The following is a 19702-nucleotide window of genomic DNA, read 5'->3' as shown; positions in this document are numbered from 1 at the left end:
TCGGACAGGAACTACCAAAAATGCTTCACGGGCTGGTTATGGTTCAACATTTTCCGGAACCGGAATCGATGGTTTGGAAAAAGAACGGGCGGTTCCTGAACCGTGGGAACGTACTTATACAGGTGGTGGATTCTTGATTCCTCAATCAGCAGCCTTTCAAAAAGCAAAGGAAATGGGCCCCTAAAACTAAGACACAATAGATGTCTCAACCACATATTTACTCATCTTGGTTGAGAGGACCTCACAAGTCAGTGTAACACGTCCCTTCCAACCTCGACCTCTCAACTGATTGTTTAACAATCTTAATGTCATTGCTATAAAAATCCCCCAGTTTTGAGGGTGAAAACAAATTGCAGAAATGGAGCTGTTCTTGTCTTCTTTTCTTCTTCTTCTTCTTCTTCTTCACTTGGTCATTGGAACATCTGCCATTAGACTCAATCAAGGCATGTTTGATGTTTGATGTTTCCTTTTTTTAAGCATTGCATAAACATATGTTGTCTACTTTGATGTTTGATGTTTCCTTTTTTTAAGCATTGCATAAACATATGTTGTCTACTTTACTGACATATTGATTCTTGCAGAACTTGGCCAGCTAAAGCTGCCTCTTGATCATGTCCCCGCCTCACTCTCCTTCTCGGACGTCCTTGCTCAGGACAACGCCCGCGTCAAGTTTCTCAATTCACGACTCGAAAAGAACTTGACAGCAGCAACTGTTTTTCCCAGTGGATTGATAGAGGGCGCTTTCGTTAGCGCCCCCTTGAATCCAGGTTTTTCGCTCGGTGTAGGGAATTACTACACCAAAATTGGGGTAGGGAGCCCGGCTACTTACTATCCGGTCGTTGTGGACACGGGAAGCTCCCTCTCGTGGATTCAGTGCCAGCCCTGTTTGGCCTATTGCCATCCACAAGCTGCTCCTTTCTTCAACCCTTCGTCTTCAAACACGTATAAAACTCTATCGTGCGAAGCAACCGAGTGCTCTTCGTTGAAATCTGCCACACTCAATAGCCCCATGTGCACGAAATCGGATAAATGTGTGTACACTGCAACATATGGTGATCAGTCCTTCTCTCAGGGCTTCTTGAGCAAAGACACTCTCACCTTTGGCTCTGAGACGCTCCCTGGTTTCGTCTACGGGTGTGGTCAGAACAACGATGGCCTATTCGGGAAGTCAGCCGGTCTGGTTGGCTTCGCAAAGAGCTCTCTGTCCATGCTGTCCCAGCTCTCAACGAAATACGGGATGGCCTTCTCTTACTGCCTCCCAACCGCCTCTGGCTCGGGAGGCTATCTCTCCGTTGGATCTCATTCGACTTCCTCTCCATCGAGCTTCACTCCTCTGCTATCCGACTCCCGGGATCCTTCCTTGTACTTTGTAAAGCTCACGGCCATAACAGTCTCTGGGAGGGCGTTGGCCGTGCCAGCGTCAGACTATAGTATCCCAACCATCATCGACTCTGGCACCACCATATCGCGGCTGGCAGGGCCGGTGTACACGGCCCTGAGGGAGGCGTTGGTGAGGGTCATATCTCCGAGGTTTAAGTTGGTTGAGGCGTATTCCATTTTGGACGCGTGCTTTGCTGGGACAACGGGCGCGATAGCCTCGGTTGTGCCTGCGGTTGAGATGGGGTTCCAGGGAGGGGCGGCGCTGAAGATGGCGCCGCACAATCTTCTGTTGGAGGTGGAGAAGGGGACGACGTGCTTGTCGTTAGCCGGGAACTCGGATATACGAGACAGCATCGGCATCATCGGTGATGGGGTACGAACTAAACAAGCCCAACAGCAGTGACGGCCCATCAGCCCAAAGCCCAAGGAAGAGTATGAGTTCGGCATTACCAAAGAGTTCGGAGGAGTTCGGCATTACCAAAGAGTTCGGCCTCAGCCTACAGCTCGGTAAAAGCCAACCAATCAAGCTCTGCTCTCAGGTCGGCATCAAGCTCTACTCTCAGATCGGCAACCAAAGCAGTTCGGTCTCAGTATTCGACCGAACAAGGAGTTAGTGGACCCATGCAGGATTTCCACAACTTCCAACACACCCACTACCACGTGGCGTCAACTCAGGCCACGATCTTAGGCCATGACCTACACGACATCCACGACTTAGGGTGGTGATGCAAGCCACGATCTTAGTTCAATATATAAATAGGACTTAGATCTGATAGAGAGGGGTTAGAATCTCTCTAGAGAAATAATCATATAGCAAGTCTGTGTTGTAAGCTGTAATTCGCAGATCAAGCAATACAAACCTGCCCCCGTTTCTCCCCGTGGACGTAGATTTACCTCAGTAACTCGAACCACGTAAAATTCTCTGTGTCGTAATTTATTTTTACGAGCATTCATCATCATCGAAAGCATTCATCATCATCGAAAATTCGCCGACTCATCACTGGCGCCGTCTGTGGGAAACAGAGAACCAAATTTGTGATAAAGCGAATTTTTGACCATTTTTTCAACCCAAAAATGCATACCAGATCGCAGAGTACCCGTATTCCTGCCCGTGAGAACCAGGAGGAAGCCAATCCATCCCATAGGTCTGGAAAACAGCCTAGGGATAAATCCACCACCAGTTCTCATGGCGGAGGAACAAGCCGCTCCAAAAGCCGTCACACCGAGTCTTCCCAGCAGCCCGATTTGAACGAGGCTGTCAAGCTGTTTTTGGCTGAAAAGCAGGAGGAATTCTTAACCTTCCTGCAGAGAAGCCAAAAGCAGCCGGAGGCGAAAACGGCGGATTCTCCCTCTCCCTCCATACGAGACAGTCACTACCGCAGTAGTATCATGTCTTCCAGAAGAAAGAATCCTCGGTACCGGAATCACAGGAGAACTCCATCTCCTCCATACCGAAGAAATGTCGGGTTCGCCATGTACGGAGCATTGAGGACTCCGTTCTCGGACGATATTACCCGAACTCCCCTTCCACAGAACTACCGAACTCCGTCGATGACTTATGACGGGTTGGTGAATCCTCATGACTTCCTGGGACGCTATCAGTATAACATGGCGAACCAGGGTCTCAATGAGGTCCACATGTGCAAGCTGTTTCCCGAGCTGCTAATCGGGAACGCAAGAAGGTGGTTCGATAGCCTCCCTCAAGGCAGCATTAGATCCTACCGAGATCTAATGGATGCTTTCCACAGGAGGTTCTTTCAGAAAGCGGAAGCCAGAAGCACTTCGGCTCAGCTGCTTTCTATACGTCAAGGTCGCGACGAAAAGATCAGCGATTTTATGACGAGATTCCACAAGGAATGCCTACAAGTAGATAATCTCAATGATCTACTTGTCATTTCGGCATTCCAAAATGGAATCCTGCCCGGAGCTCTCTACAGAAAGCTCGTGGAGTGCGGTCCGCAAACAGCTCAAGAGATGTGGGACATTGCGGACAAGTTTTCTCGTGCCGATGAGGCAGACCGTCGAAAACGGTCTTTAGACAGCTCATCTAGAGAAGACAAAAAGAAGCCCGGTCATAGCGATCAGAGGCATCCTCGCCGAACACCTTCTCCACTAAAGGAGAGATAGCGGTCATCCGAGGTGATCGAAAAAGAGCAAGTGTGTTCGCAGATTGCGCTTAAAAGTGCCGAGCAATCAGTTCGGCACCATCAAGCATAGCAATCACAGCAGCCGGAATCAGAGGCCGGCGAAATGACCGAAGTCACACCGGAGCCGAACTCGATGGTGTACGGCACTGAAGCCGTGATTCGGTTGAGATCGGCATATCCAGTCCCCGAACTCAATTTCTCCTCAGAAATGAATGGTGACGGACTGAGAGCCGAACTAGATCTTGCCGAAGAAAGAAGAGAATTGGCCTGCCTAAAAGCAGCCAAGTACAAGGAGCAAGTAGCCCGGTATTACAACCAAAGGGTGAAGAAGCTGCAATTTCAAGTGGGAGATCTCGTCTTGAGAAACAACGAAGTAAGCCGAGCAGAAAAGCTGGGCGAACTCGAACCCACATAGGAAGGTCCATATCGGGTGTCAGAAGTCCTCGGCAAAGGGTCTTACAAATTGACTCACGCGGCAGGAGCACAAGTACCCCGAACATGGTACGTTTCCAACCTCAAAAAGTTCCATTTGTAAGAGACAGTCCGGTCAGTCAGTCTTATGTGTTTTCTTTGTTTTTTACTTGTTCTTGTCTCTACGTGCGTTGTGTCTGTCTATGTGAGTGTCGTCTCTTACAAATAAAACTGAGGTATCTCGTTCTTCAAAGGCTGATCCCCTTTTTAGAACATACAAGCCAACGATTGTGTGTCAAAGCTTCTAAAGAGGATACAAGACCACAATTCAGCTTAAACAAGCAGTTCGTCTGAAACGAGCTGCAACAAGCCCACGATTGTGTGTCAAAGCTTCTAAAGAGGATACAAGACCACAATTCTGCTTAAGAATCAAGCACTTCGTCTGAAACGAACTGCAACAAAAGTCCGATTCTCGCGATAAAACTTGCCTGAATTAGGACAAGGGAAAGTCCAATCCACGCGATAAAACTCGCCGAATTAGGACGACCAAGTTCGGTCAAAGCAGTTTACCTCATAAGACCGAGGACGACCATGTCTAGTCAAAGAGGTTTACTGCATAAGACCACTTCGGTTAACTGGGAAAGTCCGATCCACGCGATAAAACTCGCCGAATTAGGACAAGGGAAAGTTCGATCCCGGCGACGAAAATCGCCAAATTAGAACACAAAGACGAGTCCGGTCAAAGATGTTTATTTCATCAGACCAAAGACGAGTCCGGTCAAAGATGTTTATTTCATCAGACCAAAGACGAGTCCGGTCAAAGATGTTTATTTCATCAGACCAAAGACGAGTCCGGTCAAAGATGTTTATTTCATCAGACCAAAGACGAGTCCGGTCAAAGATGTTTATTTCATCAGACCAAAGACAAGTCCGGTCAAAGAAGTTTACTTCATAAGACCGAGGACAAGTACGATGAAATTTTTTCGCTAAGCTGTAAATACACAGTGTTAGAAGCGAAAACAAAAACAAAATTTCATTTTCAAATCTTGTTCGGCACACAACTCCGCTACCCTACAAGATGGCGTTACGCTATTACAAAGGACTATTCTACTGTCCAGGGTTGCTAAAGTTGAGCCATCTATTCACAAAATCCTCGTGAAGCTGAGTTCGGGCGTTCCAGGCAGCTGCAGAATAAGCAGGTCGACGAGATGCTCTAATCGACCTGCCACCTCTTCTCTGAGCCCGGGAAGCCCTAGCACCTCGGCGGCGAAGAGTCTCTTCACGAAGCATTTGTTGATCTTGCTCACTCATAATCACAGCTCCTCTACGAACTTCAGCCTGTTCTCGTCTTGACGTTTCCGGCTGTTCCAGAGTTCGTTGCTGACTTGGAGTACGGTTTTGAGCAAGTGAATCAAAGGTTTGATCTGGAGTGCGAGCATCTGTTGGCACGATATGCCGAAGGAATCTTTCTATGGAGGGGCGCCGAGAAAGAACAATGTTGTACCGAGAAGCCCAGCGCCGCAATGATGTCACGACTTGTTGGCAAGCCGAGCTCTCCAGCGCATTGTTCCTCCGGAGTACATTATATTCCTCCCACAGTTCGTCAACTCGACTCTGAACATCTGATATGGTCATTCCCCCGCGCACACGGATGTAATCCTCGTACGCAGTCCTCTCAGCAATGGTCGTATTCAGCTCGGCCTCCAGATCATTCTTATCGGACTCTAAGTCCTTATTATCGGCATCCAGCTTCACTAAACGAGCCAGAAGCTCGTCATTCTTCGTCTGATCGGCTATAGCTCTTTTCTCAGCTTCGTCTAAAGCCGAAGAGTACAGCCGCTTCCAGTGAAGTACCTCCAGCTCCTTGAGAGTTAAGAATACAAAGCAGCTACGTCAGTTCGGCATTTCAGCTTACCGAGCAGGTAGTAAACCACAACAGGAGTAAGAGAGTACGAAAGGCTATACAAGAGCAGAAAGAAGAATTTTTTCATTCATAAGAAAAAAAATTTTTCTATACAAGGAGGGCTTCAAGGCCATTTTACATAAAGGAAGAAACTAAACTAAGAGAAGGGAGACGAAATCATACTTCGCTAGCTTCGTCTCCACCTTCTCGGTGAGGTTCAGCTTCCTTCTCTGCTTCAGCTTCAGCCTCTGCCTCCTTGCTCTCCCCAGCCTGCTCGGCGCCACCGTAGCCGATCTGCTGCGTCTCCTGATCGGCTTCCTTCTCCGGATGCCCGGCTCGCTCGACTTCGGCCTCCCGCTCCAGCGGCTCGGCCTCACCCTCTCCGTTGTAAGTCGAAGCGGGTGAAACGGGTCCCACGGAGGCAAAGATAGCCTCCAGGTTCTCGTCCCGATCAGCTCGACAACTCCGGACTCGGTCTGCAGAAAGCAGGACCGAAGATGAAGCGAGCTCCTCAAGGAGCGGCAGATTCTGAAGCCGAGCTGCTATCTCTCGGCTGTACAGAGGCAGTACGACGTCGGCCCCCTGCTCGCCCTTATCGGCAATTAGCCTTACCAGACTACCGACAAAAGCCGAGAACTGGCTACTCAAAAAGAGTTTCTCCGTGTAAACACGGAGAGCCTCCCCCTGGGCAACCACGGCGGCAGCATCACTCCGTTTCGTCTGCTCTCGCTGGATGACGAGCTGGTTTTTGGCAAACTGAGCTTCATCCTGGGCCGAAATCCTAGCAGCTCTGGCTTTCTCAAAGTTTGCCTCGGCCTGCTCGGCCCGGTGACAAGCAGCCGCCAATTTCCTCTGCATCTCAGCATAGTCGTTGGACGCTTTGGAGAGTTCGACGGCGACGAGCTTGGAGAGCATATCGTTCCTCTGAAAATGGATAAGGAAAAAAGTCAACAGAGGGCACCAAAAATACAGGACAGAAGCCAAGCCAAAGAATCAAGAAGACAATTCACCTCGGCGAAGTCCGTGGGCCATAAAAATGGCTCACAGATATGCTCCGAAGGAGGCGCCAAGACCACGTCTTTCTCTGGCGCTCTCGGGGGCTTCTGGGTCCTCCCCTTCCTACTTGCCGAAGTCGACTCCGGCTTCTTTGGACCCGAAGAGGTCTTTTGCCTCTTCGGATTCTTCTCGGCATCAGGCGCCGAGCTGGTAGCCTTCTCTTTCTCCGGCTCCTCAAGCTCGGAGGACTTTCGGATAGCCTTATTCAGCATGAACACTGCCAAAAAGCAAGAAAACAAGGTTAGTTTTCTTCGTTAAAGCAGTAGAGCATAAAGATAAAGAGAAATCCTCACCCTCGGCCTCTTCGTCCGAAGACGAGATATTGAACACGAGGTCGCCCTTGACGAGCTCAGTTTCCGAATACTGTTTCCTAATCATAGGAATCTTATTGAGCTCGCCCTCGAGCTCGGCCAACGGTTCTAACCGAGGATGGGGAATCACGGACTTCGGCCTTCTCCAAGGAAAGCCCGGAGCCGAAGTCCTATTATAAAAAAAGAAACGGTTTTGCCATTTCGGCCACTTGGTTCTGCAGAAGGCCCTAAAAGGCTGTAAGGGGATCAAGTAAAACCAAGATCCCTTCCTTTTAAACTGGAAAAAATTAAGGATTGCCCTCAGAGACAGATCCTTATCTAGCCTACGCAGTTCGGCAGCCAAAGCCGATAAGTGCCTCCAAGAGTTCGGAGTCACCTGACCTAAAGGGAGTTGAAAAAAATCAAGAAGCTCTACAAAAGGTGGGGGAAGAGGAAAACGAAGCCCGCATTCTAAGCAGGCTTCGTAAACGGTGGCATAACCCTCCGGCGGGTCGTTAGCCCTATGATCATCGTCGGGAACCACCGCCTTCCCCCCAGGTAAAAAATATTTCTCGTGAAGGGATATCACAGTATCCTTACTCAAGATACTGTGAAAATACTCTACGGTCTTCTCCCGGATTCTTTCCGGCTAGAAGACCCCTTATCCCCTTTCCTACCGCTACCCGACACCGAAGAAGAAGAAGAAGACATTTTTCTTACTTTTGAAAGTGAAGAAAGTCTGAAGAAGCTCTTGAAAGCGGAAGAAAATTTCTCGAGAAAGAGAGAGTATAGAAGACGCAACAGCAAAGGTGTTCAAATGAGGAAGAAAGAGCATATTTATCAGATTCGGCGAAGATTTCAAAATCGTCGCACCGTTTCGAATCCCACCTTTTCAGGATTCAACGGCCGGATTTTACTGTCGCATTTAATGCAGTCACATGCAAGGCATGTCCCCTGACGTCAGCCTCCCCCGTACTTTTATCCAGAATGCCGAAGTGACTCGCTTCGCCGAAGTGATTCACTTCGTCTTTCGGGGGGGGTAGTGATGGGGTACGAACTAAACAAGCCCAACAGCAGTGACGGCCCATCAGCCCAAAGCCCAAGGAAGAGTATGAGTTCGGCATTACCAAAGAGTTCGGAGGAGTTCGGCATTACCAAAGAGTTCGGCCTCAGCCTACAGCTCGGTAAAAGCCAACCAATCAAGCTCTGCTCTCAGGTCGGCATCAAGCTCTACTCTCAGATCGGCAACCAAAGCAGTTCGGTCTCAGTATTCGACCGAACAAGGAGTTAGTGGACCCATGCAGGATTTCCACAACTTCCAACACACCCACTACCACGTGGCGTCAACTCAGGCCACGATCTTAGGCCATGACCTACACGACATCCACGACTTAGGGTGGTGATGCAAGCCACGATCTTAGTTCAATATATAAATAGGACTTAGATCTGATAGAGAGGGGTTAGAATCTCTCTAGAGAAATAATCATATAGCAAGTCTGTGTTGTAAGCTGTAATTCGCAGATCAAGCAATACAAACCTGCCCCCGTTTCTCCCCGTGGACGTAGATTTACCTCAGTAACTCGAACCACGTAAAATTCTCTGTGTCGTAATTTATTTTTACGAGCATTCATCATCATCGAAAGCATTCATCATCATCGAAAATTCGCCGACTCATCAATCGGCAACCAGCAGCAGCAGACTACACAAGTTGTGTATGATGTAGCTAATTCAAGAATTGGATTTGCTGCTGGTGGCTGTCGCTAATTTGATGCATATTTGTTGTTTAAGAATTCTGTTGTATAAAATGTTGATATCAATCATTGTGTATAGTTATTCTACTTCAATTTGTATGTAGTACAAATATTTATAAACGCATCATGTCTTCCTTTGTATTCAAATGTATCAAATTTATAAACTTCGAATGATTTATAGTAGAAGCATTGGCAAAATTTAAACGTATAACTAGTACGATCTTCTTGCCACAACTAAATTAGATCAAAATTTAGATAATTGTTTTTAACTTAGCATTGTTTATTTAACTAATAGTATGACAAATTAGAAGGTTTTATACGACAACCATAGTAAACAGTAATCATTGTCATTATCATTATCATTATTGTTATTTAATAATTATTTTCATTATCATTATCATTATTAATTTATTGGTTGGAAATACTAATTATTGAAGATAGAAACCATAAAGAAATGAAAGGCATGTGTGTGATGGATACTGGTTGAATGTGGACATGCATCCATTTACAGTTGCCAATAGTTTTCCAAAATTGTGAAATGCATTCTTATCTTTATATTGTAGTTTTCTCAATATATACTGTATTTCGTAATATAATATGGTAAATTTACTAGTGATAATAGATTTCGATTGGGCCTGTATAGTAGACAATGACAAATATAATCATACGACATTTTTTCTACTTATTTTTCTAAAAATATCACATCGAATTTTTATAAATACACATTATCAATTCAAACTTATATAAAAATGTTTTTTTTTCTACCAATCAAATTAATATTTATTTGGTTACCTGGTTGAGATTAATATTCCTATTTAAACTGTAGCATCTAACAGTTGTAAATGGATCAATTAAAAATAATATACTCCAAGTAATTCATAGTATAAAAACTACTCCAACAGATTATATAATGTGATTATAATTGCAAAATAAAGTGATTTTCCATCAAATTTAACGGGCTATACGTTAGTAAATACGGATTACTAGTATTTAATTGATATATCATCTAGCATAGTTATATATTTGAATTCTACATATGGTTTGATCAAATTTTAAGCTTAGAATTTTTTGGGAATAGTAATATAAGTGATTAATAAAATTAATATAGCCCATTGATACCGAATTTGATTTGGTGAATGTTGATCAAAAAATGGATTGGAATTCAAATACATGAATTTACAAAAAAACAAGTGCTCCCAAAATAGAGACCAAGAGAATAATTGAGATGACTATTTGTTTCACAAAATAACACATTCATACATTACCAGTACAGTATATAACATAGTGACGTTGATTTTTTCTATGAAAAAATAAGTGTGAAAACAAAAAAAAAACAGTATATACAGTTAAAAAGAATTAGTGATTGATTGGTGAGAGTCATATGTTGGGCCCAAATATGTATAGTAGTATTTGAATTGGTTGAGACATAAATCTGTAAAGAAGGCCTGGCCTGTTTTATTACTTATGAGGCCTGCTGTTACCAACAACTGTGATTTTCTTCCGTTCTACTACTATAGTTGAATTGCTTCCTTTGAGTATAGAAATTAAAGAAATAGATTAGTTTAGTTAGTTAAATAAAGTGAAAATAAATAAATAAAAGGTTAAAATAGAAGAGAATAAAATAAATAATTAAAGACAAAGTAAAAAGGAGAGAGAATAAACATTTACCATAAATATTTGTTTTGCTAAATTCTTTTCTATAAATATGACCAGTCACTGCTTTTTATTAATGAATCTATTCATATCTTAATTGACATTAATGCATGAAATAAAAGCGTCCAAAATAAAGCTTAGAGCATCTCCAATGGCGGACGTCCGGTCGGACATCCGCGACGGGCGACTGGGACGTCCGCCATTGTGGCGTTTCAACTCGGATACGGATGTCCCGTAAGGACGTCGGATGTCCTCGGACGTTGCGGCGACAGGCGGGCGGACGTCCGCCATTGTGGCAAGGGTCGGACGTCCAGTATGTTAATTTTTTTTTAAAACTCTATATATACGGCTCGTTGAACTTCATTTCATTCGCACCACTTGTGTTAACAAGTTTCTCTCTCTACATCTCTATTTTCAAGTATATCTACAATGGCTAGTGACAGTGATAGCGAGGATGAATTGGAGGTCGCTGTGGAAGGTGCTATAGATAGGCTGCTACACCAGAGGGAGCAGCGGCGGCAGCAGGTGGCGGTACATCGGCCGATCCGTCGTCGAACTATAATACCACGTGACCACGTTGCTGCACATATTCGGTTGTATCAGGACTACTTCGCTCCGTAGCCGCGTTTTGGGGATGTCTTATTCCGGCGACGTTTTAGGATGCATCGTCCGCTGTTTATGCATATCGTGGGTGCTTTAGAGAGAAGATACCTGTATTTTAGGATCAGGGAGGATGCAGCTGGCAAACCCGGACTCACGCCCTTACAGAAGTGCACTGTCGCAATCAGACAACTGGCATACGGAGGCGCGGCCGACATGTTCGACGAGTACCTCCACATTGGCGAGTCGACAGCCGTCGAGTGTCTGCAGAATTTTTGCGCGGGCGTGAGAGCGATATTCAGTGAGCGGTATCTTCGGAGTCCGAGCCCCCGAAGACTGCCAGAGTCTGATAGATATGCATGGGTCGGTGCACGGGTTCCCTGGGATGTTGGGCAGCATAGATTGTATGCATTGGGAGTGGAAGAACTGCCCCGCCGCCTGGAAGGGGATGTACACTACTGGCTTCAAAGCCAAGCATCCCACGATGATCCTTGAAGCTGTAGCTGACTACCGGCTGTGGATACGGCATGCTTATTTTGGAGTCGCCGGGTCGAACAACGACATCAACGTTCTCCAGTCGTCGCCCCTGTTCAATGCTCAGTGCAATGGCGTTGGTCCCGCCATCAGTTTCGTCGCCAACGGCAACCAGCACAATATGGGATACTATTTGGCGGATGAGATATACCCAAACTGGCCCGTCTTTGTGAAGACAATCAAGCATCCGCTCGGACAAAAGAAGTCCTACTTTGCGAGCCGTTAGGAAGCAGCGCGCAAGGATGTGGAGCGGGCATTTGGTGTGCTCCAGAGTCGATGGGCGGTAGTCAAGGGTCCTGCACGACAGTGGTATATTCCCAACATCGGTGATGTCATGTACGCATGTATCATAATGCACAACATGATTGTCGAAAATGAAGCTGCGGAACTGACTCAGTGGACCAATGAAGATGATACGGGTGCAGGTCCAAGTCACGGCGTGGCCACCGCGAATGTGAATATGGGGGTACCTCATGGAGAGGTCGAGCGGATGCGTGCATTTGCCGACATGCTGCAAACAGATGCCCATGTTCGACTTCAGAACGATATTATCGAAGAGGTTTGGACACGGAAGGGTTGACGTTGATGTTAGTACTTTTTTTGTTTTATTACTATGTAATTTTTTTTTCAAATCATGTATGTTTTTTTAAAATGAAGTTGTTAATTTTTCCCGTTCGTATTCGTGTTGTAATTTTATTTCCGTAAACGTAAATTGCTTTATTTGTGAATTTGTGATTTTTTTTATTGCGGGAAGTCCTAGTGGGAAGGGCGATGGGAAGGGCGGATTGTGAAGGGGATGTCCTAGTGACGTGGCAGTGGGATGGGAAGTCCTAGTGACGTGGCAGAAGCTGTTTTTGAGAAGTTCTAGTGGATGTCCGAGTCCACTGGAGATGCTCTTAGTTAGATTTAATAATTGACAGCGTGGCGATAAGTTTTGTGATTAGTGTAAATATTAATCAAATTTAGTTTTGTGATTAGTGTATCACCAACGTGGCTCCCGCAACGGGATTAGATTTGAAATCAAAATCAGTAAGATGGCCCACAAATTTAAAACCTAACCCTCAATCATGACTTTATAATTATTCAAATCACAGCCCATTGAATTATGGGATAGGATCCCCTGCTGTGCTGAAATGCACAGCAGGGGCTGCAGCCTCACACAAAGAAATAAAATAATCAATTTAATTAATTAATTTAATTAAATTAATAAATTATTATTTTAATTGAATGTTTGAGGCAGCAACCCCTGCTGTGCAGAAATGCACAGCAGGGGATCCTATCCCTTGAATTATTGAATCTCAAATATTTTCAAAGTGTCGACAACTGCTTGTGAACTCTCACACGCATCCCAACTATTTTCTACACAATATAGAATATATAGAGAGAGAGCACACCTCCGCCTGCCTGCTCTGCTTGTGTTCTCACTTTTCCCCACAAATATCACACCATTTTCTCAGCTCAGATCGCCACAATTCTCAGCGTTTCTACCTGCACAATCCAAGGTACATGTTCTAATCGATTCTCTCAATCTCTCTCTCATCACTTCATCAATTGTTTCTGTTTTTTTTTTATCACACGATCATCTATTCGCCGTTCACCATTAACAAATTAAATATCAATAATCAGTCATGAAATTTGAATTCAAACAATGCAGAGTTACTAAAATGATAAAATCAACGCCCTAATTTAGTTCGGTTGAAGCTTAGTTCCTTTAATTTTGATGTTGTAGAAGCAGAAATCGTTGAGTGGTTGAAGAAATGGGATGCATAACTTCGAAGGCGATAACGCGATCGATGAGTATTAGAGAAGAGCTGAGGCATGGCTTCCAAAGCAGATCCGCAGCTTGGGATGAATTACTAGCATCACACATCGCCAACACCAACACCACCACTTTCACTCCACCATCAATTGATGTTGCAGATCATCCTCCCCCTACCAATGCAGATCCCTTCCTATTCACACGCTCCAAAAGCTGCCATACGCTGCGAGAGGACGTGTCGGATTTCAAAGACGGGAAGAGGAGCCTGAGCTTCCACACGGTGGAGGAGTATGACGCGTTGCTTGAGCGTATCCACAGGGATGATGTCGAGTTGCAAGGATTGGCTGAGGATGAGAGGTGTGATGTCGATTTTGCTGAGGTGGAAACAGGGTGGAAACGGAAGGCAGTTGCGAGAGGGCTTAAAACGCTGGATGTGTCGTCGGGAAAAGTCCCAGCCGTTGCGTGGCTGAGACGGAAAATGGTTGAGCAAGCCCAGATTTACTCTCCTGGGAGTTATGTTACACCTAAATTTGGGAGCTACAATGCTCCTGCCATTGCCATGCCACGAGACAACACGAAACAAGATGCGGCCGTGTTCAGTCCCGAGCTGCTTGCTGCTTTCGAAGATTGTATGCAGCAGCTGCAGGTGGAAGAAGACACCATTCTCAAACAAATATTGGTTGATCATTCATTTGAGAATGAAATCAAACATGTACAACACAATCCACTTGTAGAGTCCTAGATTCAAATTTTGAGACTTCAAGAGTTGAACATATTCAAATTATCAGATTTTCTTCACAATCATATCATATTCCAACTTTGAGTTGCTCTCGACCTAATGTCAAGTGAAACAGAACTCGATCTCGATGCATCCACCCTAATTACATCATAATTGTGATTAATGTACCCAAACTGAGATTAACAAGTGTGATCATGAAGTCAATTAGGGCAGATGCACTGATCATCCGGCCTAGCAAAGGCCAATGGACTGTTTAGCGATGCATCCGCATCCGCCTCAGGCATTTTCCCGAAGGAATGGCCGTTTATTAAGGCTTCACTTTCATACAAGGTAGCAACAGATAAAAACAATGAAGTCTAATCGCAGACAGTCAGCATTCTTTTACTCCAAAAAAAAAGTTAAATGGTACAAATTGAATATTTCATATACACATCACCAAATGACATTTTCAGACAAGCCTAGCCTTGATTCAACTTGAGGCAGCATCACAATGCATTCAAGGCACCTTATATAACCTGCCCCGTCACCGGATGGTGTTATTTGATGACACAACAGTTGGTCCAAGATACAGCACACACTGATTCATCTTCAGACCAGACCTCTTCCAGGTGGCCAGAGAGATGCTACCGTTGTTTCTCCTCAACAATTGCCAAAGGAATTCAAGATTCTCACATTAAGGAGTCGAGGTATGAATGGTTTCTACAGCGGTTGTATTGAAGAAGGCTACCGTAAGTGCGATCCCATACCCCAATGAACAGGGATTCAGTATCAGGGCTGAAAGAAACTCCAGATATCTCACCAAAAAAGTCTATTTCTTGCTCTTTCTCAAAACCATTTTGTACATCATACACATGAACAAAGTCAGCTGGTTCGGCCATGGCCATGAACTGGCCATCAGATGTGAAACGGATTGATCTGATGGCACCCAGATTTCCTTTCAGTACAGCAACTGATTTAGATAGGTTTCGAGCATCCCAGACTCGGCATGTCTTGTCCTGGTTCCCCGTAGCAAATGTGTAGCCATTTGGATGCCAAGCAGAGGCAAAGGAGAAGTCCAAATGCCCGTGAAGAGACCCAATGGTCTGCAAAGAAAAAAGGTATAGCACCAAAATATAATATTATTAAATAAAAGCACAACCTCACCTCTCAGCCGACATTCTGATACGATTGCCTATGTTCTTAGTGGCCAAAAGAAATTGATGCAAGAAACAAAATATGCTACCTTCCCAGTTTGTGAATCAACGAGCATCCCAACAGGATCGTCGCCAACAATAGCAATAATCTTGTTATCCGGACTTAGAGAAGTGTGCTGTAAAAAATCATCAAGTCATCCTTGTGCTTATATATACCACCGCAACACCTCACATGCACAACACATGGGAGGCAGACTCAAAATAAAAGAGCATGTGCACACATAGATACAATACAACGTTTCACACATAAATCAAAGTATATCGTCCACAATCTTCTTCGTGCTAAAACCTCTCAAATATGTGCAAGATAGCAACTTCACAAGTTCTAACAATTTGAAATTAAATGTCAATGCGTGGAACTTATATCCAACTATATCACAGTTATAAGCTATAACAAGTGAACTTACATTTACAGGAAACGGATAGGAGAAATGTCTAACAAGCTGATATTTTCCAAATCAAAATCCCGCACTCCACAATCATTATTGATGCTGTGAAATGAACAGCGCCACTGAAAGCATTTCAAACGAATTAGTTCCATAATACGATTGGTGAATGTAAAACATCATAGAATATATAAATTCTTGGTCCAGAGGCTATCAAAGGCATAATATAAGTTGAGAATAAAGCTAACCTTGGACCATCATAGATCTCAATTGCATTTGTGATAGCATTATCATCATAAGTTGTCCTTGTGCAAAGCTAACACCAGGTCTATCTAGATACTGCATCAGAAGGAACATCCGTTCAACAATCAAGAGACAAGAAAGATTCCAAACTTAAATAAAAATATGCATCGTCAGTATAAAAGCATCTGAGCATTCATATGATCTGTAACCGTGGAAGATAGTACTTAATTAGCACAGATTGAGCAGCGCCTCAAAATATCTCGACAGGAACTAAGGTTGAGAAAGAACAATAATCAAGGTTATATTACAACAGCCAATAAACAACTATTAGTAGTGAATTGCATGATATGGAAATTGAATCTAAACAAAAGGCAAATAATAAATCTTTAATGGGAGAGAATTACCTTGCAAATAAGCTCACCCTGGAATCCCCAGCAATCAACAAATTGTCACGGACAGCCAGAGTACTAACTTGAGTTTGAGTAAATCCTTCTAGTAGGCTTCCAGGGTGTTTCTATAAAGAGAGATACAAAAGTCAGAAAAATTAACTACAAAGGAAGCATTAAGTCCAATACTTTAATTACTCAACAAATCTCATTTAGGAAGAGATGTACCTCTGACGGAGCCACATGCCAGAGACATTAAGAACTTCAGTCTTTTTGGAACTTAATGAAGACCAGTGAATATTGAGTAATGCGACATGAGGTAAACATCATGCTTTGATGTTGACCAAACAAGGTTCCTCAACTGCAATAACATTTACAGGGAGAAACTCAGAAAACATGCATGCAACATACATATCAACCATGACGCTCAATATATGATATCTCTAAAAGAAAAAAACTGATGCTCAATACACATTTTTAAAATATTCATGATAATGCGTAGCATTAGCATGCTCTATGCATCTAACTGAACCTCATTGTGAAACTGCTAGTGGCAGTGGCCATCTATTTAAAATTACATTTCACAATTTGACTTTTTTGATGTGCTGTAACAAATCAGGACGCACATCCAAACACAACTAACGAGAGAAAACTCAGCATGGAACCAGAGATCATTACATCATTGCACATTTATACACTTCACATTTCACAATAAAACCTACTTAATTTAGCCGATAAGAACATTGTAATCCTTCATTTACTATCATCCCAAACAGAGAGCACATATAAAGAAGAAAGTTAGAAAAAGAAAAGAATATCAAAGACACAATGTTCAATCCAATTATTTAGCTGGCCTGGTACCAAAGCACTCACGGTCATTAGAAAGATCAGCAAGCATCAAAAGAGAACAGAACCAATTACCTGAAAATGAAGAATGGTTGATTTTACTGATCTGGTATTCTGCCAGAATTCATAATATGCTCCACCTTTCCTAGTTACTTTGCATTCCTAACAAACCCAGAAGAGAGAACCACAAAATTTATACCACTTTTACAAACAATAAAACAATAGTTTATACTTTTCTAGAAGCAAAAGCAATCTAACTCTGTTCAGCTACCATATAGCAAATAAGACTAATTATTACCTTTTCTGATTCCTCCGAGTGGAGTACATTCTCATAATTCTTGTACTGTTCTAGTCTAGTCTGTCTATACTTCTCCCTAGTTATGCTTAGCCTCTCCCATGGAATTCCTTGGATATCCTTCCCTCTCCGAGCCTCAGCAGCCGATGTATCAGTGATCTTATTGTCCTAATCCAACATTCAAGTTATCATATTCGCCAATAATAAAACCACAGGCAATAACAATTGAAAAGATTATAGTGATATCAACAATCATAAAATTTGAAGGTGCTATTGAACTAACCAAATTATCATGTTCATCCTCATCCTCAGATTCTGTGTCCCCTCCCATTATTCGACCAGCAAAATACATATCTTCTTCTACTTCTCCCATTTCATAGTCAGCAGGCGCATAATCCATTTCTTCCACTTGATATGACATTTATCCAACTTAAGTTACCAGGTAACTACAAGGAAAGTAACTCAATAATATAATTAGATTGCATGAACAATCTCAACCACCGCAGAAACTGAAAAATACCTACGAAACTAAACGTTTACATAACACCAAAAGAAAGCATCAATTCAAACATTAAAATCTTGACCAATAACTTCAAAGGCCGAAACAAAAAAAGAAAACATTTTTCGAATTGAAAATTCAAGTATACATGATATAAAGTAGGAAATTGAAACCAATTACAAAATTGAAGGGTTGCAAGAAGCCAATTCAAAGTGAGCATTCACTACCGAACCCTAAGCAGCAAAGAAAGTCAAATATAGACAAAACAAGCCTATAATCTACAAATCAACATCACAACGCAGAAAATTAAACTGTACTCACATAAAAAAAAAAGCGGAATTGAAATGAAACGTTTAATCCTCGCCTCCAACTCGTCCAATTTCCGATTTTTCCACGGGAGAAAGATCGAATCCTCGAAGATAATTGCGCAACAATCAGAGCCGCGGGGACTCCGATGGAGAGGATTACAGAGAGATCTCTGCGGCTTCGATCAAAAAGCGCATGCGATCTGGAGCTGGCTCAATTTTCCAAAAGCACTTCAATTATGATATACGACTCGTTGAGGCGGTTAATTTCTTAGTTTGGTTGCGGTAAAAGAGAAAAACGAAAAAGGCAATTAAAATGAAGGTATGATAAATCGTTAATGGAGAATGAATGAAGATCTTTTCGTAAAAATGGAAGATTGAGAGGGTAAATTTGAGAAGAAACAAAATACTAGTGGATTTAGGCTTACTATTTACTGCAATGGAGATTTGCAGCTGTTTTGCGATGGAAATCAATGAATTTGGTCCACCGCAAGATAAGAAACACGTGGGATTATACCATTGAACGATTATTTTTTATACTACTGATTTAGGATTATTTTTTTACTAATTAAGGTTACTAAGACTTAGAGCGCATTCGTTCGAAGCACATTTCAATGGGTAAATATTTCATTTCAATTATAATCGAGAGTTTGAGTCATTATAGAGAGTCATTATTCGAACTCTAAGAATGTGATAAGACTTGTGGTTCCCGAACCTATAGATAATTAGACGTACTAGGATCTATGTTGTGCATCAAAACGCAGCACTTAGAGAATCAAATGCAAGTATTTGTTCTTTTAAAAGTGTGGGGTAATAACATACTAGTACTATTAGGGGGTGTTTGGTTAGCAAGATTAATATCATGATTAAATATGTATCATGTTTGGTTCATAAGATTGAACCCTTCAACTTAATTCTAGATGGATAGTCTCATGATATTAGTCATAGCCTCATCCCTCCAACTAAAATAATCCACAACTTAATCCTATATGGATAGTCTCATGATATTAGTCATGACAACCGAACGCCACCTTATGAGACAAACATTTCATTCTTGTTAGCTTGAAGCGGTTGTGGACAAATAATCTATTTCATGCGTGAGATCCTCAGTCCTTAGTCTTACAAGCAACTTTAACATTAGATAATCCATAATTATTAATATTGAGATTTACATTAGATGCTCGTGCAATTTAAATGATCTAGGTGAAACAATCATATTTTTTCGTGGCAATTATACTCACGTTCAGATTAACAGGATGAATGTTGATATCTTATATTTCATAGTTGATTGATTTTGATTTACGTTGATCAATGATATATTAATAT

General features: G+C 42.9%; 2 protein-coding genes and 1 pseudogene across 3 annotated transcripts; 2 read left to right on the top strand and 1 right to left on the bottom strand.

Moving 5' to 3' along the window:
- Positions 1-171: 171 nt before the first annotated feature.
- Positions 172-1847, top strand: LOC121790469 (aspartyl protease family protein At5g10770-like). Its single transcript, XM_042188674.1, has 2 exons — positions 172-443; positions 582-1847. Exons 1-2 carry the CDS (start codon positions 359-361, stop codon positions 1781-1783), a joined length of 1287 nt encoding a protein of 428 aa, XP_042044608.1. The 5' UTR covers positions 172-358; the 3' UTR covers positions 1784-1847.
- An 11225-nt stretch (positions 1848-13072) lies between these two features.
- On the top strand, positions 13073-14301 carry LOC121790470. Of its 2 annotated transcripts, none has more exons than XM_042188676.1 (2): positions 13073-13227; positions 13461-14301. In XM_042188676.1, exon 2 carries the CDS (start codon positions 13483-13485, stop codon positions 14224-14226), a length of 744 nt encoding a protein of 247 aa, XP_042044610.1. In that variant the 5' UTR covers positions 13073-13227; positions 13461-13482; the 3' UTR covers positions 14227-14301. The 2 variants fall into 2 exon arrangements, with proteins under 2 accessions (XP_042044610.1, XP_042044609.1); XM_042188675.1 differs by having other exon boundaries at positions 13077-13227; positions 13455-14301.
- A 279-nt stretch (positions 14302-14580) lies between these two features.
- LOC121790471 lies at positions 14581-18806 on the bottom strand (annotated as a pseudogene).
- Between the last annotated feature and the right edge of the window lie 896 nt (positions 18807-19702).

Source organism: Salvia splendens, unplaced genomic scaffold (genome assembly GCF_004379255.2).
Source record: "Salvia splendens isolate huo1 unplaced genomic scaffold, SspV2 ctg523, whole genome shotgun sequence".
Taxonomy (NCBI): domain Eukaryota; kingdom Viridiplantae; phylum Streptophyta; class Magnoliopsida; order Lamiales; family Lamiaceae; genus Salvia; species Salvia splendens.
Note: the sequence above shows the minus strand (reverse complement) of the source record. Positions and strands in the feature narration are given on the sequence as shown.

Bases quoted from the DNA above. Each gene is read 5' to 3' on its own strand.
- LOC121790469 (XM_042188674.1), top strand. From the start codon at position 359: ATGGAGCTGTTCTTGTCTTCTTTTCTTCTTCTTCTTCTTCTTCTTCAC. The intron at 444-581 runs GCATGTTTGATG...TGATTCTTGCAG, and splicing joins TGCCATTAGACTCAATCAAG to AACTTGGCCAGCTAAAGCTG.
- LOC121790470 (XM_042188676.1), top strand. From the start codon at position 13,483: ATGGGATGCATAACTTCGAAGGCGATAACGCGATCGATGAGTATTAGA.